General features: G+C 40.3%; 1 protein-coding gene across 2 annotated transcripts in view; it reads right to left on the reverse strand.

The window, feature by feature from the left end:
* PTAR1 (protein prenyltransferase alpha subunit repeat containing 1) overlaps positions 1-16,671 on the reverse strand; it is a gene marked incomplete at its 5' end in the record, with an annotated part of 30,789 nt that extends 14,118 nt beyond the window's left edge. The window contains 3 exons of one of the 2 annotated variants that reach the window (XM_082497876.1): positions 483-549; positions 9,674-9,843; positions 16,571-16,671. In XM_082497876.1, coding sequence (XP_082354002.1) covers positions 483-549; positions 9,674-9,843; positions 16,571-16,656 — 323 coding nt within the window. The remainder of the gene's footprint in view (positions 1-482; positions 550-9,673; positions 9,844-16,570) is intronic. The other variant, XM_082497875.1, reaches the window with a different exon arrangement.
* Between the last annotated feature and the right edge of the window lie 9,191 nt (positions 16,672-25,862).

A 25,862-nucleotide genomic window follows, 5' to 3' on the forward strand; every position in this document is an offset into this window, starting at 1 on the left:
TACAACAGAAGTGTATCTATTAAGGGCTATTCAGCTTTGATAAGCTGCGCTAGGAATGGCAGCAAATTGAACTGTTATCTCAAAAGGACTCAGGTATAATATTCAAAGAGGGGTAAAATGAAAACAGCAAAGACAGACAGCAGACATCAGTTGGGTACCACGTGATTCAGCAAAAAGGATATACCCATTTAAAGGTTACAAACACCCCAAAAATGTGGGCTAAACACATGCCTTCACATGGAGCAGTCTAACCTTTAGCCTGCACTACAAAAAAAAAAATAATCAAAAAACCAAAAAAACCCGCAGCCTGAAGCTATCTGCAAGGCATACAGGATAGAAGAGATTCTTAACACTCCTTCAGCACTCCTTAGATGAACAGCTCTTGCTATGTATGTAACTCATTACCACTTAAAACAAAGCTCACAGCTAACGCACACATAAGGCCCAGGTCTTTCTGATGTCATTTGCTGAGTGCGACATACCTCACATTCCAAGCAGTGGTGAAGTCGGGGTTCAGCAGCAGCAGGGTACATGTGATATCTATCAGCTCTAAAAAGATTGAACAAGAGACACAAATGTTAGTAATGATTTGCACTCAGCAGCATTCTCTCTGCACTCCCCTACTGCATGTTCTTCCTCAAAGCCTCTTCTCTGCAGGCTGATGTACCTATGGATGCCCACCTCTACAAAACACTGCTCTGTCTCATTCCAGAAGAAATGTTAGCTTAATTTAAGAGGGAGCACAATAATGGACTTCTGTCTTGCCAACAACTTACATCTAATAAATTTGCAGCTGGAAATTTCTGACCTCTACCTGTACTGCTACAATCACACATACAGTATGCCCTCAGCGAGGGACAGCCATTACATAGAATCCTTGAGTATTTATTGATTTAAATTGCAGACACACTATATACATCATAAACAGAGAATTCTTCAAAGAAAATCCAACAATTTTAAATAAGGTAGTACCATTAAAAATATACCCTACTATTTCAGTACAAGTTTGAGCTGCAGATGGCTGCCATGCATCATACTCTTAGAAAAAAACCCACATACTATAAAAAGCCTGTAGCTAGAAAAATGAAACACCATAACCATGAATTAGGATCACAAAATAACTCCACTATCTAACTGCACAGAAAACACTTTAAATACATTCTGAAGTGACAGCCTTGCTTCAGACTGAGGTTTTAAGACTAACTCACTAAAAAAAGAACAAACAGAATATTTGTTTGCATCCCTGCGTTTAAGCACTGCGCAGACTGTAGATATATGTATTACACTTATTTTTAACAATATCATAAAAACAACACTGAGGTCTGTGGTTGCTGAGAATGGAAGAGCAATTTCATTGTACCGTAGTCTTTCCCTTTCCACTGCACCACTTGAGCAGTTTGAGTCCCACCATAGTAACAGAGGGGATATCCATGAGGCATCTCCATATAAGCTTGAGATACTAAGGACTGTCACTGCATTGGCTCCCTTAAACTCTGCTCTCAGGAGACACAGCATCAGATCAGTTTAACCTGCCCTGCAATCACAATTCTTAAATTTACATTATAATTTTGCAATTGAGTAAGAAGAAGAAACTTGCCGCAAAACTGAAGGTGACTACCCAGGATTTTACTGCCAAGAAAGTTTGGCTACATTCTCGCCTAACCACCCTGCATTTAACATCCTAAGTAGATTGTACTCCAGGTGACTCCCAGCAAATAAGAGGCACTTTATTACTTTTCAAGGAAAAAAAGGAAACGGAGAAAAAAGGGTCTCTTGTGGAACTAGATCTCTGGTTAGTGCAGTTAATGTGACTGTAAAATGAAAATTTAAAAAGACACTGATGAAATGCAACAATAATGGTGCATATTCAAAACTCAAAGGCACATGGCTTGATGTATCTTTGAACCAAGACTTTGAGAGAAGTTAATATTTAAATGGATCAAAAAGTGGAACACCTTTGCATATTACTGTATGACTGCTTGTTCATTTATGACCCACAAAGTAATTTTGTGTTTCCCATGATGTTCCCCACTTATGAGGAATATGTTAGGCCATGATATAAGGTGGTGATGGGGAAATTCTTTAGTGTACTCTGTCAATTTTGCACTAAGCTGTTACGGTGATCTTTTAGAAGTTACCTCAAGAAACTGACTTAATCTTCCTGGTTTCTAGTTGAGATTTTTTTTCCTTTAATGAAAGATTTCATTTTAAACCCCTCTTTGTTGCCAGAGAACAAATATTTATCATATGTGCAAAGCTTCTTCCTAATTTGCTGCTTAAATGTGCAAAGCTTTTTCTTTGACTTACACAACCTGTGAACCAGCAAAGTACTTCAGCAGCTATTTAATTTTAGACAGATGAATTGCCCAATTGAAATATCTCACATATGTAAAATTAAACATCTAAGTGTTTTGCTGGCTACTGTTTCAATTTTACATTCAAAACTTCAGTGGCAACATTCAACAAAACACCAGTTACAAGGATCTATAGTTAAAATCGTGAGCTGTCATTGTTTCATGTAGGTTTTCCATTTTACCTCCTCAAACTATTAATGCTTATTCTATATTTTGAAAACAATACCATGAATATACATAATTAAATGGTCTGATTATTCTGCTATTATTACCTTGTGTCATAAACAATACATACAAATTGCCTTTCAAAACCTAATAGGCCATGAGCTAATAATAACTCTTCCAAGGTAACATAAATCTTTACATCATATTCACAGTACTTACCACATGGCGACTGAGAGTTTCCTCAAGGAAAAAAAAATAATCAGGAAGTACTAGTGTTGTTGCTAACACAAAGTAAGGCTAAACACCCTTAGTTGGTTAATTGCATTTTTAGCCCATCCAGCCAACTTTCTCCCTAACTGGTGATTATTTGCAAAAACAAAACCACCACCAACAAAATCTCCCACCCAACACAAAAAATTCTAATACTAGCTTGTCCCCTAGAGAAAAGAGTCACATGTATTTTAAACTTGCTTTAAATTCTATTTAATCTAGACTGACAGCAAATTGCTAGCTTAGTATAATTTTTTAAACATATTATGAAGAGTTCAGAGCACCAAACCTAAGCTGATTGACACTTCCCATGGTGAACTTTATTTTCAGCTCCTTATCACTTTTTCAAGAGGTCAGTGGGCTTCATCTAAAGGCTACTAGGCTCAACCATGGTAAGTATCGATCCAACAGGACTGTGCAATAAAGGAGATCTGTCTGCAGGACTTTTTCATTTGTTACAGGAGGGAAAGGTGTTTGCTATAGGAGGGAAAGGTTAATGAAACTGCAGTGCAGGATAAGAAGAAAACTAGAAACAGCAAAATGCTACAACAAAGAACATGATTAGAGGCAGTTCTGAATTAAGTAATAAAAAATCCTGAACTTTTGAGTGTTGGAACTTTTTAAATGGTTTTAGTCATTATTAGGTACTATCACTGTATATGCTACTGTTAAGCAAAAGCTTGTTACAGCCTAGTTCAGGCTTTCAAATACTTTTTAGAAATGGTTTTCATAGTCTCCGTAACTCCCCTTAGAAGAATACAGTTGTTTGTCCTCTTACGTCATGATTTCCAGTTAATGTGACTATTCCGGTAACGTCAAAGGTCTGGAACAGCACCAAGCTGAGCCTAACTTGAACAAAAGCTTGTCTACCATTTTGTCCTTTTTCCAGTTACAGAGGTATCCCAGATATTATCAAAGAGAAGAAGCAGACAAAAGGAAAAATCTCAAAGCAATACCCAGTTCTTTCATGTTGATGTTGTTTGATGCTTTGTGCAACAACAGAACAGAATGGAAAATGCGTCAGTTGAAATGCACGGACTCCAATATGCAGGATCGAAATCAGCTTTATTAAGCAAGCGTGCTCTTTATATACTTTTCTACCAAGGCCAGTAATTTTCTACTTTACTTGTTTACACCATCGTGTACTCTAAAAGATCATGTTCCAACCAAAAAGGGAATCTCTCTTCCCTGTGAGCAGCACCTCCTTATGTAGGGAGTAGCTTCACGGAACTTCATCGTCTGACAAAACAGTGCTGCAGCTGCTTATTCCTCCCTATTAGTTCTACCACACTTAACCCTTCTTTTTCCTCAGTCCCCACAGGAAAACAGAATGGAAAACAGAATGGAAAACAGAATGGAAAACAGAATGGAAAACAGAATGGAAAACAGAATGGAAAACAGAATGGAAAACAGAATGGAAAACAGAATGGAAAACAGAATGGAAAACAGAATGGAAAACAGAATGGAAAACAGAATGGAAAACAGAATGGAAAACAGAATGGAAAACAGAATGGAAAACAGAATGGAAAACAGAATGGAAAACAGAATGGAAAACAGAATGGAAAACAGAATGGAGTAGAATAATTTAGGTTGGAAAAGACCCTTGAGTTCGTCAAGTCCAACAGTAAAGCTATAATGCAGAAGTCCAGCACTGGGAACAAACGCTGCTCCTACAAACGCTCTCGGCTCAGCGAGATTGATGTTATAAGAAAACCCTGAGTCTGAGCAGGTTTTCCACATCCACACCCGCAATAACAGGTACACCAGCTCTAGAGAAACACCCCGCTTCAGGTCTGGTGCTGCAGCGTAAGCATATGCTCCAGCATTTTCTCAAAAGAGGGCTATGATTAATATTTACATATTAACAAATAATTAATCTTTACATATTAACCAGTAACAGATGAAGATTTCACGAAGTGTGGATTCTGAGCCAGAGATGTCAAATGACACAATTTTAGTAACTTGAGCCACTTTTCAATAGTAAGTCTTATGACAGATCTGGCACACAATGATAGTAGTTGCCAGCTAGTTCCCTCTATCAGTAACAAAAAATATCTTTGACTTACAGTTTAAAAGTACTTTCTGCTAGATACATTTTAAGCAAACTATAGCATCAGATGTGCTCACAACATACATGTCCTTCTGTACATGAAAGTCTCCTGTACTCCAAAGGATATGGTTTTAGCTCATTTTCTTTTAAAATATGGCTGTATCTAGATTTTTACTTTCATAAGTGTATCACACTAAGATGTACTTTTCAGAAGAGTGTCGTAAAAGTGGAAACACAGATTTATGGGAAGTAAGGATAATCTGGGAGTATGCACAATAATACATAAAAAGAAAAGAAGTTTGTAGCAATTTCGGAAAACCATCTTGTGATAACAGAAATAATATGCATGCATAAATTAAAAAGATATTTTGGAGAAAGGATAAAAACATATTGTCAAATAAGGATTTCTAAACTGGAACAATAGCAAGAAGAAAAGCAGTCACGATTCTGGATTCCAAGACACCATCTTATTCAAGTATCCAAAAGAAAACATAACTAAATTAAACATCTGTCACAGTAAGCTATCGATGACTGACTATAAAGTACTTACTTCTTCCAGGATCATGCCAGAAAAATATCAAACACATCTGAAAGCAGACACTTGAATCAGCACCCTGTTTTTCTTCTCTGTTCTATTTAAAATGGCTTACAGTAATTCAAACAAGACAAAAGAGGTAACAAGAGACTACATTTGCAATCACTGTTTACTACAAGCATCAATAGAATATGCAATTGAGTTTTGCAGCAGTAATAAACAAATCTATCCCTTCACTACATTCAGAGGAAAAAACTACCTCTCCAAATTCCAGCATGCACTTTTGCCTACAGCAAGTAATTTGGAGGAAAACCTTTGAGGATATTTCAAACATACAGAAAATATAACATACTCGTGATACAGAGTATGCCTACTTATGCCATGTTAGAGAGACTTCTACCTTTATTTCCTCCACCACTGCAGATCAGTTTCTGCTAAAATTTCCTATCAAATGTGAAACTCAATTATGGTAAGACATAATAAATTCTATAAGCTGTACCTTGCTTTACAAACAGATTATTAACATACTGATGTCCTGATCAAGTTTTACAGCAGTGACACAAAACCTCAATAGACATGAAAAAGCTGTAGATCACCTCTTTTCACACATTTTACACTGACTTTTGTAATTGAAGAAACAAAGACAACCAAACAAGTCTCAACAAATAGGCAGTAATCTAAACTTCATGCCGCTGCAGTATTTACCAACACAGTTTTGTGATCTGCATTTTGAGAGGAAGGGTACTGCAAGGCTTCATCTGGGAGGGAAGCAGAGACACTCTCCAAGCAGTCGGCACATCGTACCATCCTGGTGGAACAGGCATGTGTCACAGTGTCACCACAACAATGCGCCCGGCCCTATGTGAATGGAGCAGGGTGCCAGCACATTAACACCCAGCTGCCCTTCAGCTAACAGCCATCAGTGGTCTCCAGCCTCCCCATACAAGGCTGACACAAATCTCAGTGGTTTGTATTTGGGCCTGAAACAAGTTTTTGTCTGCATGGCAGCTTCTAGGGAAGGACTTGTCTGTAACACTTGAGATCGAAAAGAAAAGCCTCCCTGCAGATGATCTGCAGCATAATCAAAATACACCACATAAACTCCTACCTCAGACCTGCAAAAAAACACTGCAATGAGAACCATTGGTCTTGGTAAGACTGCCTGTGCTAGCAAGTTCAGCTCTTTAAATATAAAATTTGTTTCTGGCTACATTTCAGAGTCAACATTATTTATATTTCTCATATCAAAGCTCTATTTATTGAATTGTATAATTGTCTGCATTATAAATTCTGAACCAGAAACCAGTGATTGTGATGTGATTGCAATCAGAACTGAATGCATCAGCAGCAGCTTGGTGGCAGTTATCAAGAAGATCCAGGTCTTACTAGGTCCAACCATAAACCACAGAGACCAAGTAAGAAATAGAAGCTACTGATGTTAGAAATATACATTAATTAAAGGAATTAAAGTCTTTTAAAGACATCTGTAATGACAAAGAATATTGAAGAAAATAAACGATGTAAAACCAAAAAATAAAGGGCAATGTAAAATTTACAGAGTGCACAAGCCAGTGATTTGTCACTCTTAACACCACCCCGAGGCACACAGCCACCACTGGAGACTATATGTTACCAGTAGAATGGATTCTTCTTTATCATGATCTGGTTTGCAAAAATGTAAAAAGTTCCTATGTATGACCTCTCCCCATCCACTAGAAGTAAAGCGCATTCACGCACACATTATGAACCTTCTCTGCCATGTAATGCTAGTCTTTTCAAAATGTTTGTGTTCTGTATCCACGTGTTTGTAATAAGGAACTAAAGTCTGCTTAATAACTCTAGACCCCACCCTCAGGCAAAAAAAGTAGGCAACTTTCATTGCCTTAAGAATGCTCCCTTGCCAAAATTCAATAAAGACCTCAATCTTCTTTCTCCGTATCGCCCCTGAATGCAAAAGAAGCTCAAATGCACATTTATAATAGACTCATCTAACACTATCTCACTGGCCCTTACCCTCCGCTTTAATGAGGGGAAGTGCACAGCTGGCTTCATCCACTTAAGGTCAAACAGACTATAGTAAAAAAAAAAAAAAAATTAAAGAAAATAAAATGGCAGTTATATCAAGAAAATGATGTAACTAACCAGAACTCTTTTCCTGATCTACACAGACCTACTCTCAAAACCTATCTGTTCAAGACAGTACAGCATGTTAGTTATATGACGACTAGATGCTCCACCAGATGTCTGCTAGCGCCCCACTATAAAAAACATAATTATTTAACTCACTAGTTCATCAAACAACCAGGGAAACTGCCTTTGCTACAGTTGCAGTCAACACAACCCAATAGATGGTGGCTGTTGGGTATGTTCCAGGAGGGGAAGATAGTCCAAGACAGCCATTTTAAAGCACAATGGACACAGCCATTATGCATTAGATTAGTTTCATGCAAGCAGAAAAAAAATTCCAACATGGTAAGAGCCTCAAACTGAAAACCAGGTACATGTGAGATACTAAAGATCTGAATTCTGTAAGTGGTCATTGGGTGTTCTTCAACAGAAAAATATCCCTCCATCTGGGACACAAAAACATTAAAAATGATGTACCAGATAAAAAACACAAGAAAGAAGCCTCAAAAAGAACATGAACAAATGCCAAAAATAAGCCACTTAAATAAGTCTAGAGTAAGAACATTTTTATGCTGACTGCTATTCAGATGACACCTGGAACCATGAACAAAAAAAATAGTTTCTTAAGCTACAGTTACCCTTTTTCATTCTTCCTCTGAACAGAATAGGAGACTTTGCAAGCAGTCAAATATTTCTCATGTCACATCTGTTTATAATTCTTTAAAAAAAAAAATCAAAATAGACAACATATACCAAAGTATTTTTCATACAAGTAAAACAAACTAAAAACCAAACCAAACCAAAAAGATGAACAAGGAAATAATGCTTTACAATTATTAAGTTGTATGGACTAATGGTTTCTGGTGTCCCTACATCTGAAAAACACTGTACTTGCTTCTTACTTTAGATCCACACATCACCACAGTTTTCCTTCTGACTCAGGAAAGCAGGACAGAATTCCTTCTGTGAAGATTAACATCACTTCCTTAAATCACTCATGGGAAAAAATCATCTCCTTCTAACCCTTCCATTTTGGGCAAGAGAGAGAGGATTTACATTTTCAACTAAGCAACCCTACAACTTGTTTAGTTTGACAAGATGCACAATCCAAAGCCTGTCCTCCCCTTGAGTAACACTCGGTTATTTCAGAACAGGTTAAACTGGCTTTAAGAAGGGCCAGAGTAGTGTCAAAAAAGGTAAATGATCTGGACAAGGAAATCAAATGCACCCTCAGTAAGTTTGCAGATGACACCAAGTTGGGTGGGAGTGTTGACCTGCTTGAGGGCAGGAAGGCTCTACAGAGGCATCTGGACAGGCTGCCTTGATGGGCTGAGGCCAATGGCATGAGGTTCAACAAGGCCAAGTGCTGGGTCCTGCACTTGGGTCACAACAACCCCATGCAGTGCTATAGGATTGTGGTGGAGTGGCTGGAAAGCTGCCCGGCAGAAAAGGACCTGAGGGTACTGGTTGACAACCAGCTGAGTATGAGCCAGCAGTGTGCCCAGGTGGCCAAGACAACCAATGGCATCCTGGCTTGGATCAGAAACAGTGTGGCCAGCAGGACTAAGGAAGTGACACAGAAGCCCTGTACTTGGCACTGGTGAGGCCCCACCTCAAATACTGTGTTCAGTTTTGGGCTCCTCACTACAAGACAGATATTGAGATTCTGGAGCATGTCGAAAGAACAGCAACAAAGCTGGTGAGGGGTCTGGAGCACAAGTCTTATGAGGAGCGCCTGAGGGAACTGGGGTTGTTTAGCCTGGAGAAAAGGAGGCTGAGGGAAGACCTTATCGCTCTCTACAACCACCTGAAAGTAGGCTGTAGCGAGGTGGGGGTCAATCTCTTCTCCCAGGTAACAAGTGATAGGATGAGAGGAAACGACATCAAGTTGCACCAGGGGAGGCTTCAATTGGATATCTGCAAAAATGTCTTCACCAAAAGGGTTGGAACAGGCTTTCCAGGGAAGTGGTTGAGTCACTATCCCTGGAGGTGTTTAAAAGATGCGTAGACATGGCACTTAGGGACATGGTTTAGTGGTGGACTTTGTAGTGTTAGGTTTATGGTTGGACTCGATGATCTTAAGGGTCTTTGCCAACCTAAATGATTCTGTGACTAATAAAAAATGTGCATTAAGAATCACGTATGATACCACTCTCCCACTGGGTAACTTACCATCTTTGTTCAGCCATTGTTTTCTTTGTCTGTAAAGGAGAAGTTTATTGTGGACATATGGCAAAAGAAACTTGACACACCAGCTCTCCACACCAAGCTTGTTTTCTACCAGGACAATAGGGCTTCGGTTATACCTGGCTTCAGGGCAGGGTATTAATCCAATTTCATCTCTTAAAAAAAACAGAAAGAAATATAATTAAGCTTATTTCCGTAGATGCCAATTATTTTTCTCAATAAAGCAGACTGGCAATACTTCCCACACGGTCAGTCCATCATCTTTTTCCCTGTTTTTACTGAAATCCATAGTCATTATCCTCAATTCACCTTCTTGATTCTTGCCTGAGTGCAGGTACAATAAAAAGCATTTTCAGAAAGCCATTCTCTGCAAAACTCATGCAGTATATTAACTTGGCAAATAAATGATTCAAACATGTTTCAAGGCATGAATAAAGACTTCAGTTGAGCAAAAAAAGTTAAATGCATTTTACCTCTGTACAATTTATTCAGACACAACATAGAAGCCAGTTGTGGTTTTGAATTAAGAGTCACTTAAAAAAAAAAAAATGTATTAGTTCCTCAATGCTGTATTGGTAGGAAAACAGAAATATTTTAAGACTTGCTGAAGACTCTGGAAGTAATAGCCATGATTAGAAGCGCCAGCATGAATTCCAAATCCTTTAAACGTTCTCTAGGAAGATTCATTTCCGTGACTCTGGCTCTTCTCACCTTAAGATAATTGGAAAAGTTTTATTAGATTTTCCCAAAGATTCTAAATGACGAAGCTCCCTTTTTTATATTTTTAGATTATCACTTAAGCAGTTTAACCCAGCTGAATTAACACAAGTAACCCTCGCTTTGTGATGGAGATGCAAAGGAGCCGTAACTGCTACTGCAAGGGAAACAAAACATGTTAACCAGTACAGGCACCTAACTGATCCAAAGCTTCCCTGGTGTGCCCTGTGGCAGTGTGACCAGATGCTCTGAAACCAAAGATCGTGCAAAAGAAAATCATACAGACAGCAATGTGTGTGTTTCTACATGTCCCATTTTTCCTTCTCCTAGGCAAGGCAGCCTGCTGATCAGGGGGAAAATTTGAGACAGAGGGGCCAATCTGAATTAACGGCAACTTTGTATGAGAGGTTTTAATCAAGCCTTTTAAAAAAAAATAGTGATGGCCACAACAATTTGTACCAGCAAACAAAGCAGAAGAGACCTATCTGTTTAGTTTCAAAGGGCCACATGTTTTGCTTTTTCCTCATCTTTCTCTAGCATGTAGAGATGCTGGAAGAGCAGCTTTAATAGCTTCTTAAAAAACCCCACAGGTTGTCAAGCATTCACACTCATTTGGACAAAAAGCAACATTATTTTATACTTTCCATTATGCATGATTTCTCCACCAACCCGAATTTAGTGGAAAATTTTGTTGCTGAGGAAGGAGACTGTCAGATCTCAGGCAGGAAAAAAAAAAAGATCTCTCATGATGTCAGACAGAAAGTGAATTCTCCACCTTAAATTTTCTAAATACAAGGTATACAGATGCACTCAAGTGTAAACCCCACAACCTCAACTCAATTATCATAAACTAATTTTGTTACTGGACAATCTGAGCATACTGATTTAGTTCTGTGTCCTCACTGGATTATTACTAAAGTAATCAAAAGTGACACAACGTGTTTGTTTAAGAATATATTTGCTTATTCAGAAAACGGATTTGATCTTCCATACATCACAACATACACCAAAAGCCAAAAAGAGCACAAGTAACTCAAAGTAAGATATTTGCAAATCACTTGCCTCTGTCTCCAAACACACACCCCTCTCCGTTACCCATCACTGGTCATCCAAGAACAGAGACAGGAAAACCAGCATTTTCCTACACCACCAATTGCAAGCCATGGATATCAAAGCAGGATCCTCATCCCTGCTGCTCTACTCAACACAAGTTAAACTCTTCAGGAAACTAGTCAGATTAGACATAAAGTGACATTCCAGTCTACTTCTTTCAACATGGCACCTTGCAGCCTAAAGTCTGTACTTACCGCTGGCTCCTTTCCTTTATGAATGTTAAGTCCAAACTCTGCCTGACCTTGCATATAAGGACATACAGGTCACCAGCCGCAATGAAGATGCAGTCATCCACAACTTTGCTAATTAACTCCATGAATTACAAGAATTTCCCAGCTGTTGCTTACAAACAGTACATCAAAGGTAAACAGCAAGGAGAGAGAAAAAAAAAAAAAGACAACATATATCCACACCTTCACTTCCTACCAAATACAAAAAGTTTTACTCAGCTAAGTCAAGTTTCACAACATTGTTTTAAACATGCCAAAATGACAGATAGATAGGGTTTGCACAGAGCTGACAAGTCAGCCTGAAACACCACAACTCCAGAACACACTCATCTAACCAAAATCAGCAGAGGACTAGAACACCGTACAATGAAATTCACCAAGATACAGTGCAAAACAAAAAATGGTTTATCTGGCAACTACTCAGTTTTTGCTAAGATGCAAATAAGGGCTTGTCACTTGGTAGAAATGTTGTCTCCAACACCTCGGTATTGTTTTTGTTGATCTGTGTCATTCATAAATCATATGTTGCAGTCAATTCCTGAGAAGGAACAGAATTCACGGTGCAAAATACCAGCAGGGCAGGTTTATCTAAGGCGGGGTGTCTAGGTCACAACCAAAACAATTAATTCAAACCACCACCTATTTCTGCTCCTGAAAGCCCCTCAGATCTGCAGAAGGAGTAAGTAATGGGGCAGGTCTGTCAGCTCAGGAGACACTGCTTGAGAATACCTGCAGCCTCTACTCCGTTCCGCACCTGAAGAAAGCTTCTGCAGCAGAACCCACATGCAGGCACCACTGAATTACTGCTTGTAAAATGAAGTGACTGAAGTGCCCTTCATCTTGCTCAAACTGCCCCTGGCCATGTCACAGAAGATGTGCCTGTTCATATGACAGGACTGCCCAAACTCACTGCAGGATGGAGGATGCCTACATTTAGGTCAAGTGACAGATGCAAGCTGCTCACAATACTGAAGAAGACACCAATTGAGGGCTGCTGTTTGTCAGTACTTTGTACTACCAGAAACACCTTCTACTATGAAAGTAAAATTTATTTTAGGTCCTTAGATTTCCCAGTTTTCTGATACTGTCTCCTGAATTTTAGGAGTTATTTGGTGCTTTTACATTTATTTTCCTCAAAGTAAGAACCACAGTCACGTTCCAAAACTGCATGAATTATATCTGTATTTACAGGATACCATGCTAGTTCACAGTCCTAAAATACACTGTGGAAGCAGCCGGAACTCAGTGCAAAATTTTAGGTGGGTTGTCATGAAGTCTGCAGCCACTACAGAGCTGCTTCAGCCTGTGCTGAGACCAGAGAAGATGTGCAAGACAAGACCAAGGAGAGCGTGGAGCCGTAAAATCCAGACCTGGTCCATAGTGGAAACCTCATCAATAGCAGAACAGTACTGACAAGCCGTTGCAGGACCTATTTCAAGAGCCCCAGTCGGTTGACTCAATAGTAGAACAGTACTGACAAGCTGTTGCAGGACCTGCTTCAAGAGCCCCATTTGGTTGACTCAGCCCTCCCTAAAATAAACCCTAGCCAACCTACTTCAAACTTTAAAAACCATGATGGTACAAAAAAGTTCCCTCTTTCACAAAACCGCAGCACCACAGTACTGCTAGGGAAAGAGGCATTTTTCAGCTTTAGGTATCCCATGTGAATGGGCCTATCTTCTCCAACTATTTTTCTGGAATATCATATTTAAAATAAGCCATCCTCTCCCCACAAAATTAGACAGAGGATATTAAGTAATGGCTGGGAGATCTGAATGAGGTGCAATCAGTGAATAGATACAATGCAACTACAATCCTACTGACAAGAAAGTCTGGACCAAAGTAGTTGAATATTTCTGGAGTTATAAAAAGCTTTTAATACTGGAAGACAATTCAGAGCATGGACACTCAAAAGGTGTATATTTTTACGTTAAAATAAGCATAATGAAATGACTACACAGCTAATGAGTTTACAACATTTGAAAGGCAAGGAAGAGGGGGCCTAAATCAAAGAGTTGAAAGGTTTTTTTTCCCATATCGTGCAGTGCATTATATACACAAGATTCTCTTTTACAATTTCAAAAAATCCTCAGATTTTGTACACAAACGCTGGGCTACCATCTAAGAGTTCATCTTAGATTAAATTCGTGTACTTTTTTGACAAGCGAGTTTATTGCTGTTTGACTTGACATGCAAAAGAATAGCAATGTTCAAAAAGACAAAAGAAACCAGAAAGTTCAAAAAGTTGATCTGCTCACTGTTGGTGATCCATTCAGTTCCAGTGGGATAGCTCACGTATATGACCTATGCTTGAAAGACTGGGTGAAAATATATTCCAGTACATTTCATACCTCAAAATTGAGGACTAGTATGCTGACAGTTATCCAACTGAAGAAAATGGAGCTATCAGCAAGACAAGGCAAAAAGAATTTTGAGTTGTATATTTAGTTAGAAGTAAGCTTGTCTTAAGAAGATACAGTCTTGCTCCAAATTTAATTTAAAGGAAAAAAAAATAGAGAAACAACAATCCAGTGTTCTACTAAGTCTAAAGCTGTATTTTTACATGCTTTTTAGTGTTAATCAGAGACAACACCCCCTTTAAAACCTACAAAACCATGAACTTGACAGAACAAACCACCCATTCTGACAGATGCAAAGGGCGTAAGTGAACAAACTGTCAAAGACAAGGGACAACAAATGCTGGGAGAGAGATGAGTAGGGGACGAAAGTATGAAATGTGAACAGGAACATCATGCACACGGCAGTTGCCACGCAGAAAAATTCAAACCTGGATCTGTGACACAAGCAGGCTGCTCAATTGAAGAGGATAACATCTGTCAGGGACTGCAGCTGGTAACAACTGTCTTGGCCACCAGCAGAAAGACAAGATGTCTCCGAGATACAGGAAAACATTTAGGCAGCATGGCGGCAACCTGGTGCTCTAGAGGCAGAGAGGCATCATAGCAAAGGGCCTGCAGTCTACACCTGCCACGCATAGTCCCATTTCAACTACTGCAGTTCAGAAATCTAGCAGACAGAATTGCCACTTCTACTTTCAGGAGGCAAACCAGCAGTAGCTTAAGCTTCCTCACTCAAAGCACAGCACAGCGCACTAGCCTCAGAGGACACAACTCCTGTAGCCTACCTTCATCTCCGAGATTGCATCTACAAAAGAAAACAGAAAGAGTATAACATTCATCAAAAACAAGCTCGGAGTTTGCTGCCTATAAAGAATTCTGGTGGAAGAGCAGGCACTAAGAAGAATCAGAAACATTCATTCACAAATACTGGCTGTTTACAGCACATTATGCCTCACAACCTAAAAATGAAGCTTTGTGGCAAAACGCAGTTCTTTTTTAGACAGCATCCATATGCTGTATTTTAAAACCTGGCCACCCACCCAAGTTGCTTACTACATTTATAGAAACATGAGGGTATTCATTCTAATCCTCTCCTTTAAGCAAAGGGATAAATTAACTGCCCGTAAAATTTTGCTATGTAGTTGCTTAGCATACCATTTTCTGGAACAGATTAATAGGCCACCACCTCAGAGACTGCAGTGTTTCTGACTGACACAAATACACTGTACTTACGTTATGAAATAGCTATCCATCATATGCTACCTCATTTGCCACAACCAATATGGGCTTTATGTAAATAGACAGAAAGATGCTTCCCTAAACAGTCTGTGTCTTAAAACAATAAAGGATCGGGAAGTAAACAGAAATACAGGAGGAACCTAGGTCAGGGTCTCGGAGTTGGTCAGCTGTGGAACTGAAATTAAAAAGCTGACCATCTGACCCCTAGATTATTAGATAATCCTGACTCACAAGATAGCAGTAACTGCAGTTAGTATTTACGCCGTCATTCCGTTTGTCTGCTTCAAAACAACACACTATGAAAAGCACTGGCACCTCTATTAACAGATAAACAGTGATTCATGCCCATCCATGCCCCCTGCCCCCACGGCAGGGGGGTTGGAACTAGGTGACCTTTGAGGTCCCTTTCCAGCCTTAACCATCTTATGATTCATCAAACCGCACCGTCTGTACGAGGGTACGACTCCGCGGGCTTCAGCCCCGAGATCTGCTCCCGCCAGCGCTCTGCCTCAGACACACACGGACCCCACCACGCCGGCAGAGGACAGTTCCACCTCGACTACTCCACGAGTTTAACGCCGCCAAACCTGCAATTCACGCAGAGTTCGTTTAAGGACTCGTCTTTAAGAAGAGGCTCACCGCTTCCAGATTTGTAGCGTTCTGGCCGGCTTCCATAACCCAGCGCTTTTTTACCGAGGAGGCCGTTCCTGCCGGCGGGCCGAGGGAGGGCGGGCGCAGCCGCACGGCCCGCCGGCGGTAGTGTGCTGCCGCAGCCCGCGCCCGGCCGGCCACACCGGCCCCCCCTCCAGCCGCCCCTCACGCTGCCGGAGCGGGTATGGGGCGTTATCCAGAGGACGAAGAGGCAGCAGGAGACGTGCGGCAGCGACCTGCCCCCTCGAAGCAACGGGTGCCAGGCAAGCCGACCGGCGCCGGCCCTCCGGCCCGCACGCCCCCGGGGAGGTGCCGCGCCGAAGCCGCCGGCGCCGGGTGGGGAAAACCCGGCCGGTCCCCGCGGCCCCCTCACGGCGTGACCTTGGGCCCGCCACCCGGTCCTTGGCGGGCACCGCTGTGCGCCGGCCGGCCCGCCGCGCCTCCGCCACCCCCGCAGGGACCCCACACCCCCGCCCGCCCGAAGCCGATAGGAGCGGGGCGGCCGCCGGCCGAGGAGCACGCACGGGGCTGAGGGCGGGCAGCGCTCCCGCCCCGGCCCCCGCCCCACTCACATGTGGGGGTTCCGCTGGAAGGCGTTGCGGATGTCCTTCACCACCCGCTGCACCAGCACCGCCACCTCCTCCGGCGACTCGGCCATCTTCCGCCGCCGGCCCCGCCGCGCCGGGCCGGGCGGGCAGAGCGCTTCCGGGTCAGCGGCCCGCGGGGAGCCGCGGGTAAGGCGCGGGCGGCGGGATCGGGGCGGGAGCGGCCTAGCCCGGCCTCCTTCCCGCCGCCTCAGCCCCGCCCGGCGGTGCCGCTCTGTGCCTAGGGAAGCGGCCCGGCCGGGCGCCAGGAACTGGAGGAGGCGGTTGTAAAATGGCCTCTCTTGCCGGGGGCGCGACTCGTTCTGAAGGGAGGCGGGCCGGCAGTGTGTGTGTGCGTGCGTGTGTGACCGGCTTCTCCTGCCGCCCAACGCGGGGGGGACCGGGTGGCCGCGTTCGCAGGGCGAGGCCCCTACACCTCCTCCGAGCCCGCTGGGGCCGAGCGCTTCTGCGGGGACTGACCCCGTCGGGGCCCGGCAAAGCCGCCTCATGGCGGAGGCTGGGGCAGGGCCGGCGGCGGCCGAAGTGGCTCCGGCGGCGTTAAAGCTGACTGAGGGTTAAGCGGTGTGGTGTGCCGGTCACGCGCAAATTGGGCTTGTTTAACGGCTGCCCTTCCCTTATCTGACAGGCAAACAAGCAAAAGCAGCAGCGGTAGTTAATTTCTACATTAAATTAGCGGTTCGTACTTTTATCGCTCTTAATACCCATGCTAGATGTCAAGGCACGTACCTTTAAAAGATAAGTGCGTGTGTATAGCTCTCCCCCGGCGTAGAAGGGAGATGAGTGCTCAGGTCTGCAGGCAGAATGTGAAGAGCAGGTTATAATTCTGAACTGTAACTGGTTCAGTTAATATTCCAAAACAATTTGTTTTACAAATTGTTAACTATGCATAATTTAGTTGTCTCTCATTGGGAAGTTTGCGATGTCGTCATCATCATCTGCTTCATTGTTGACTTCACCACCACCCAGAAGGCCTGGTAGACACACTGTATATTCTTCAGAAAAAAAGAAAGAGGATGAGAAAGGATCTGGAGAGAAGAAGGGGCCAGTCAAGGGTATGTCTAAAACAAGAAATAGAAAGGTGGACAACCCTTAGAGAAACACTGAATGTATTCTCGCATGCTGAAGTTGCCAACTTTTAGCTGGATTTGTAGGTAAACTAACCTTAAAACGGAGACGTGTTTCATGTTGGCTCCTGCCTTTTTGGTAGTTAAAGTTGTTAAGATACGGCGACTGAAACACGGAGGTGATGTCTGCAAGGAATCCCAAGTGAAACAAGACGCTGATGGAAGCTCAGTGTTAAAAGCTGAGGAGGATGTGTTGGAAATCTCATCAGCAGCAACTGCTGAAAGGTAACTTCTTGCTCTTTTTATGTTGTTTTCCATGTATTCCCCGAAATAATATTTTTAGGTGTTTATAAATATCTCTTTAACCTTGCTGCAATATTTTTCTACGTGCATGCTTTATTTTTGTTTTCACTTACTATGAATGCAAGTTTAGACTCATATTCCTCTGACCAGGGTTTATGTATAGCATGTACCCTGGAACTAGATAGAATCCAGGATTTCCTGCGTTCCCAATTCCTGTGACTTTCTTTTTTTCACCATCACATTACCTTCTGGACTGTGGACAGGCTACTTTGTTGTAAGTCTAATTTAAGTAGATAGTCTAAGCGAGGATCCCTTGGTGGTGTCAGATGGCAAGACACCAGAATTGAAGAATACTGAACCAAATGTCTTTGGAAGTGAAAGTACGCAGCAGGCATTGTGTTAGCTGCTCCGGTTGGCTGCAGTGCAACGTACTTGCCAAAACTGTTTTTAGGATTCTGAGAAAGTAATTTAGTACAATAACTACGTAAATGTTGAATTCACATAGGTTTCTTTTTCCTTTAAGTAGTTCTTTTTACTCCAGTGTATGGCCAGAAAAAAAGAGGCTGTAATAGCGTGAGGTTGGTCTAAAATACCACCTTTGAAGTACTGAAGAATTGGTCTGCTTTATTGCATTTGTTGAGAAAGTGAATGATGCTTTAATTCTGGTTTGGGCTTCAACTCGGTAAATTTTTTTGTATAAATAAGAAGAGAAGAGCCTGTAAATTCATACGGCACTTGAAATGTGATTGCTACATTAAAAGAGTGTAGTCTTTCACAAATCTGGGCCTCCACAGATTAATTTGAAGGTTCAGTGTGTTAAAACTCCAAATTAGAAAACTAACTAGATATAGGAGATTTTACAGTGCCTTCTTAATAGCCCGTGTATTAAGACTAGATAATGCTGATTTCAGGTAACTGGATTATATGGCTGTGCTGCCCCAGGTTTTCATTCACCTTATAAACTGTACAGACACTGTTTGATGATGTATGGTGTCTGAAATTATTGAAGCAAGCTGATGCATTCTGGATGTCAAATAAGCAAAAATACAAATATGAAGAAAGGTATTACAACTCTTGGTGGGCACTGGGAGGTATTTTTAGCTGAAAAATCCAAATTGTTTTTTCAAAATAGCTTTGTTGTTGTCGTGGTTTAGGCCAAATCCACCACTGGGGACCCGAGGGACCCCAGACGGGACCGACAGATGCTCCCCTCTACCCCTCTTCAAAGAGAGAGGCAGAGGAGGAAAAAGAGACTTATGAGTTTAGAAGGAACTGAACTACTTTAATAAAATATTAATAATAAAATAAAAAGAAATAATGAAATATATACAAAACCGTATCAAACTCCCGAGATGACAATCACGTCACCGGCTGGCACTGGGGCAGTCCCAGGCTGGACTCAGTGACGGACGGGAACTGGATTCCGGATCTGGATTCAGGGTCAGGATCACAGACAGACAAACAGAGTCCTCCTCAGACGTTGGCCATTGAAGGAAGAGCCCGTGACCCTTTGATCCCTCAGCTTTTATACTGAGCATGAGGCAGATGGGATGGAATACCCCGTTGGTCAGTTTGGGGTCACCTGTCCTGTCCGCTCCTCCCTGCAGTTGGGACCCCACTATGCTTTTCCGCTTCCGACCCTCCAACGTGGCAAATAACAAAGTTGTTTGGCCTTGGGTGTTACAGCAATAAGTATAAGCAGGAGCCTCTCTGCATCCCATGCCTGGGCATCAGCTATAAACAATTGGCCTTATCACTCTGAGAGAGTGAACAGTGTCTGCCCAATATGCAGTTAATTTCAGTTGTTTGAAGAGGCCCAGCTAAGAAGCGAAGTTACTGAACAAAATTGGTTCTGTTTTACCTCAAACCAGGACGGTTGTGTGAGCTGACTTGGGCAGGACACAGGAACAACCACAAAACCACAGATGAAAGACAAAGAACAAATTTAATCTCAGTACCTTGCAAATCAGGGAATCTCCGAAGCTACGCCCAGGCAGAGGGACGTGAGCAGGGCATGCAGGCACCACAGAGTGGGAGAAAGTCCTTGTTAGCAGGAGCATGTGAGCTCCGACTTTCTGTTCTCGCCTGCTTTTCAAGGGTTCAAGCAGGCATAGTTTTCCACTGTGCTTTGATCTTCAACAAGGCAGTGATCTCATGTATGCTAGATAAGGTGTCCCTGAGTCCATCCCAGGCTTACGTTATCTAAGTGCAGATGTTCTACTTACGAGCCCACAAAGCTGAACGATTAGTGTGATATATGTGTTGTCCAGCACCCCAGGTGCGAGTCACTTGAGCGTGTTTGCAATCCTCCTTGCCAATCTTTCGTTATTTTCCCACAATTGTTATGTTCAGCATAACCCAGAATTTTTATTTTGTGCCCACTTGCCTTGCTCAAAAGGAATAAACAGGCTTTATATAGTTGACAGCACACCGTTTCAGGCTCCCTATCTTCTCACTTTGTCCTGTGTAATTTGTTCAGTGTATAGGTTTGTTTCAAATTCATTAAAAGAGGTTTTGGTGAAGTAGACCTGAAAGGAACACCTTTGGCTACTAATGTCATGAATCATACCAAAATTACTCAATGGATTGAAAATCTAATTGGGGGTTGTTTTTAGTTTGGGGTTTTTTTTCAGTTTTACTATTGGGTACAAGTGAAAATCAGTCATAACAATGCAAAGTTCTATTCCGAAAGTACTGAAAGTTGTTGTAAAACTACTAATGTACTTACAAGTTGCAAAAGTAGTTATTTAGAATAGGGCAATTAACTGACAATATACTTTGTATGACTTCATGCATGCCTTTTGAAGAGGACGGAATAGTAAATTCCTATTCTTATTTAAATAGCTTAATAAAATGTATTTAAATTCTGTACCTTAGGTACTTATACACATTGTCAAAGCTTATAAGGCAAGCATTGGTATTAATGTTACACGTGATAGTGTAGAGTAGCTTTTAGGAGTAATTTTTGATTTGTCAGCCAAGAATTACTTGCTGTAATTTTTGGGTAATTATAATAAATTATTTCAGAAAATATTCTTTTGTTAAATGTAACTTAGGGCATAAGAAGGAACTGTAGAAAATACACCATCATTAAATAATCTAAGAAGTATATATCTGTTATCCACAGAGAAGAAATTTCTCTGGGTAATCCATTCATATGACATCTGTCAAAAATCTTGGAAACAATTTATTTGAGGTGGTTCTTCTGTGATGATTACAGAATAATATATCCTTGTATTTATCTAAAGTAATGAATTTCTATTACATTAAGCTTGCCTTAACCCATGACTAAAAGGTTAGAATCTTTCGATTTTGATCTAATTGCCCAGGTGTGAAATGTAAATGTTAATTTCTTCATGGACGCCTTTGCAAAGTATGTGTGATGGTCTTGGTTTGTTCTGTGCCCTTCAGCTATTGTAATTTGTTATAGCTTTATGGACAAGCCCAATTTACTTTAATGCTATTGATTTAAGTATCATATTTTGTATGAAAACCCCTCACAGTTGGTAGTAATTGTCCTCTACTTTGGAAGGGTGGAAACAAGTGCACAGAAAAATGGGCATGTCAGTGATTTCCCATGGCCTAAGATTCGTCTAAATAGCCCAAAATGCACGGCCAACAGGAGAATTTCATCACCACTGTCCTTGATTTGCTATTTATTGCAAAGATAATTTGGGGATTTGACAGCTATGTTGTCAAGTGTTGGAAGGCACGGCACATTTTTTCATAAAACAGAAAGCATCAGTCTTCAGATTTTTCAGTGATGCTTCTTTAACACCAAAAATATGGCGTCTGTGTATATGTAGTTTTATATTCAGTAGTTCTGCATACATTTGCTTTCCAGGCTGGCAAACAGAAAGATTGGCACCGTCTGTTTGCAATGACTGCGCCTGCTCTGACTGAGTTAACAGTACTTTGGTTCAGGCATCACTGACAAATAGCCCCAACTGAAATCAACCCTGTTGTGCAAATCTTATGAACTTGTGCTAACTCACATTTTGTCAGGAACTAACGCTCTGACCCAAAACCGCAATACCCATCTTGAGTTGGAAGTAGACAGAACTGAATATTGCTATGGTTGTACACCAGTGCATACACCAAAGGGGAGTTCGACTACAAGCCAATGACTTTACGCTACAAATATCTGCAACCATTAGAGCCTATTGAGCTCTCCTGGACAGCAGTAGGCTGCACAGCGAGTCCTCTTGAGCAGGGACACCTCTCAGAGTTACCCCTCAAGGCTGAGAGATCCCTTAACAAGCATCTGATGTCTACAAAGAGAGATGGTCTAAAAGATCTAAAAGTATATTGTGTATACGTGAATTATTTGACATGTAGTAAGTAGTAGATTGTTTGACCGCCACTTAATCATTGTTTAATAAAACTTTTGATTAACCCCACAATGATGATTCCTCTCAATAATTCTCCATCACAGTGTTACAATGGTGCTCAGACATTGTCAGTTACTTCTGGTTTTGCTGAAAGGAAGCAAGTTCATGCGAAAAATTAATTGCAAGTTATTATTGCATCAAAATTCTAGTATAATGTTTTTACTGCAATAAATTATGTTTTATTATAATAGTTTCTTAACATCGTAGGAAATATGCTGTAGCTTAGTTCATCATGGTCAATCAACATCGGTGGGCTGGTGGAAACAGCATCACTGAGGGACAGTGCAAACATGGTCCTCAACTGGATGAAAGAGAAAAGGAATGGAAGCAAACCTCACACTGAAATGGGCTGAAAATTTTTGAATAAAAAGTTTCTGAGAAACACGTTATACTTCCTACAGTTTAGGTATAATGGACTTCATTTGTGGATATTAGTTTGTCTGGTTTTCTCCAAATTAATTCTCTTCCCTTCTTAACAGAAGTAAATGCAATTGATGTGCCAAGAAAAAATTCTCTCACATATGTGGAATTATTCATTCTCTTTTGTTGTATAGTATGAAGTTAGATAACAATTGAAGCTACTTTGATTTTAATTGTAGAGTAAACAAGGAAAACATCTTAAATAGATAAAAATTTCTACTTGTGTTTTATTAATACATATTTAATGTATTAAATGTACAGCAATGTTATTAATAATGTGTTAGTAAAAGTGATGTATTAATATCAGTGTTCCCGATATTTTAAGTACTGTAAAAATTTTTCTTAAAATCTAACTGTATGTTTATTTTCATTAAGATCTGCATTTGATCTGAAGCAGTTCCAGCAGCACTTGTGTATGCATGCTACCAAGTGGTTTAAGTACACCTATCCTATCTACTGAACGAGATGGTTTTTAGCAGCAATTGCTTACAATATGGACTTGAATCAGCAAACCATGCAGAATCAACAGAATCAATTATTGTCAGGCTGTCACCTAATTTTTCCTCTTTTTAAATGTAATTTGTTTATTGTAATTTCTCTGAAGGGAAAATAGTTGTTTTTAATGCTAGGTGCATACTGTCAGTCCAATGTTAACTAAGACAAAGTTGAAATTTCTTTACAACTTCCGTATCAGCAAACCCATGTTGGAACTCTTTCCCTATGTAAATAGGTGTATAGCCTACCTCTAGTTTCACTATGATTTTACTTACAATCACTAAGGATTGATAGAGAGAAGTAATGAATATGACTATTTTGTTTTCCTTCCTATTGCAGTGTGAGGGTAGAATGATTGTTTTTGTAAATGAGCATATTTTGTGGTGCCATCTTAGACTACTTTTGAGAATGATTTCCCATTTTCTAGGGAAGGACAGAGGTCAGTCTCAGGAATATTTCCTTATGTGTAAAAGCATTGATTTTATATACAATAGCATTAATTTTCATTTAGGATACGGATGGTAGAGAATGGAATTCTCTGATCACTCAATTTCATTTTGGTGTATATTTACATGTTTTAACTAATACTTCTTCGCAGTGGCCTTGCAATATAAACAAGTAAGTGAATCTGTAATGGTAAGCCTGATTCTTGGCTGTTTTAAATTAAAAAGCCTTGTTGTATCCTTCATCTGGAAACTGAAGGGAAGAGGAACAAATTCCTTTCTGATGTCAATGTGTGTGTAATGGACTGGTATAAAAGGACTGCAAAAGCAAAGTAAAAAAACTAACTGTTTACAATGATCTAGTATGTAAATATTTTTCTCGCACTTCAGCTTTATAATAGATATTGTAGAATATACCATAGGGAATCTGGAAGATGGACTTTGGTACTGAAGAAAGAAGAAATGCACTATTTCTGTATTGATGACATAATGGAGGAAATATTTCAGTGCTGTTTGGAGACATAGAATGAAGTCATGGGGGAGCAGAATGCTTCAAGAATACAAAAAAAATTGTGCTACTTCATCCATTCTGTCATCTAACACCTACAGATTTCTGCTTACTATAATTACTAACAATAGTGCTTGGTTCTTTAGGAGGATATAGTTGTTTAACACTTACTCTTGGTGCAGGGAGAGGAGTAAGTGATAATCTGTGTTAATGGGAACACTACAATTTGGAAAACCAGACGTTTTAATAAGCTTGCTAATCTATTCTTAATTTTATGGTTGTGAATAATGCTCGTATGTACACAGGCTATATTACCATTCAATTTTGAGGACTATGTTTTGAAAGTTTGAAACTATTTTATGATTAAAATTATATGCAAATTCTTTGTGTGCTAAGTTATTTCTCGTATGTGTTATAAGTCAGAGGTATAATCTTGTGTATGTATTAAAAAATGAAACTGATTTAAAGATTTTTGCTAAGGTCCATTTATCTTAATATTTTAAAACTATGTTTTCAATTTCAAGTGGTCTTCATTTTCTGTTTTGTTCTAGGTTTCTGCAACGTACTTCATTAATGTAACTCTACTATTATTGTAAACTTTGTTACAAACACTGTTATATGCAAAAGGTTTGTTATTTGTTACAAATAGTGGATACTAATAGATGGGTAAATGCCCATACCTTGTAAGTCTGATGGTGTGATAACTATGCTGATTAGCTTGGAAGTGTGTACATGTATTGCTGAATTCAGTGCAATCCACTGTAGCTCTGAAGGTATGTCTGTTGAGTTTGTAGACTGTTTCAGAGAATCTGCATAAATTTACATACATTTACAAATCGTAAAAGTTAGTTTAAAACCTTGTTAGGTGGTAGGAAAACTAAGTAAATTTTCATTTAGTAAAGGTTTAACCTTATCTCTTGGTCTTGGGTAAAAAATTTCCTAAGATACTGTTTCTGTCTTTCACATTAAACAAAGTGAATACAAAGGATGGGTTAGCCCTTCATATATTAACATATATTATGCTAATATACCATATTAGCATATTAGTCCAGTATTTAATTATAAAGCTAGAAAAATAAAATAATACTAGGAATCCTGTAATTACTTGTACAGAGATTGCATGACTGCATCTATTTTGCAGTATTGAGAATGGCAAAAGTTAGTATCATTACTAAGATTGCAGATTCTTCAATTAGTTATATGTGGTTTAAGTTTCATTTTAATGGAACAAAAACATAAACAATTTGGGGAAAAAGGAAATTAACAAAAGTTTGAAGTGGCATTGGTATGTAATCCGTTATTTTCTCTGTAAGTGGTAACTGTTTCTTTACTAAAAGCGCACAAGGTAAAGAATATCAGCATCCATTTGGGACTTGAATGTAATTGCAAAGTAGCATAATTGGGTGCCTGAACTCAGCCATCCATAAAGGCTGATGGATGTGCTGAAACCACACGACAGCTTAAAACTGTCCTCTTGGCAGTTGTAAGTGGGGCAAACCATATATTAACATAGTTAAAACACATCCAGGTGTTTTTAAAGCAGCATTCAATTCTGGGAAGTGGGCATTCAATAATAAATGGTAGCATTCTGCTCTAGAGAGCTTATAATGGAGTGTATTTATAGCTTTAGCCCAG

The sequence above is a fragment of the Vanellus vanellus genome (assembly GCF_965231255.1).
Source record: "Vanellus vanellus genome assembly, chromosome: Z".
Lineage (NCBI taxonomy): Eukaryota > Metazoa > Chordata > Aves > Charadriiformes > Charadriidae > Vanellus > Vanellus vanellus.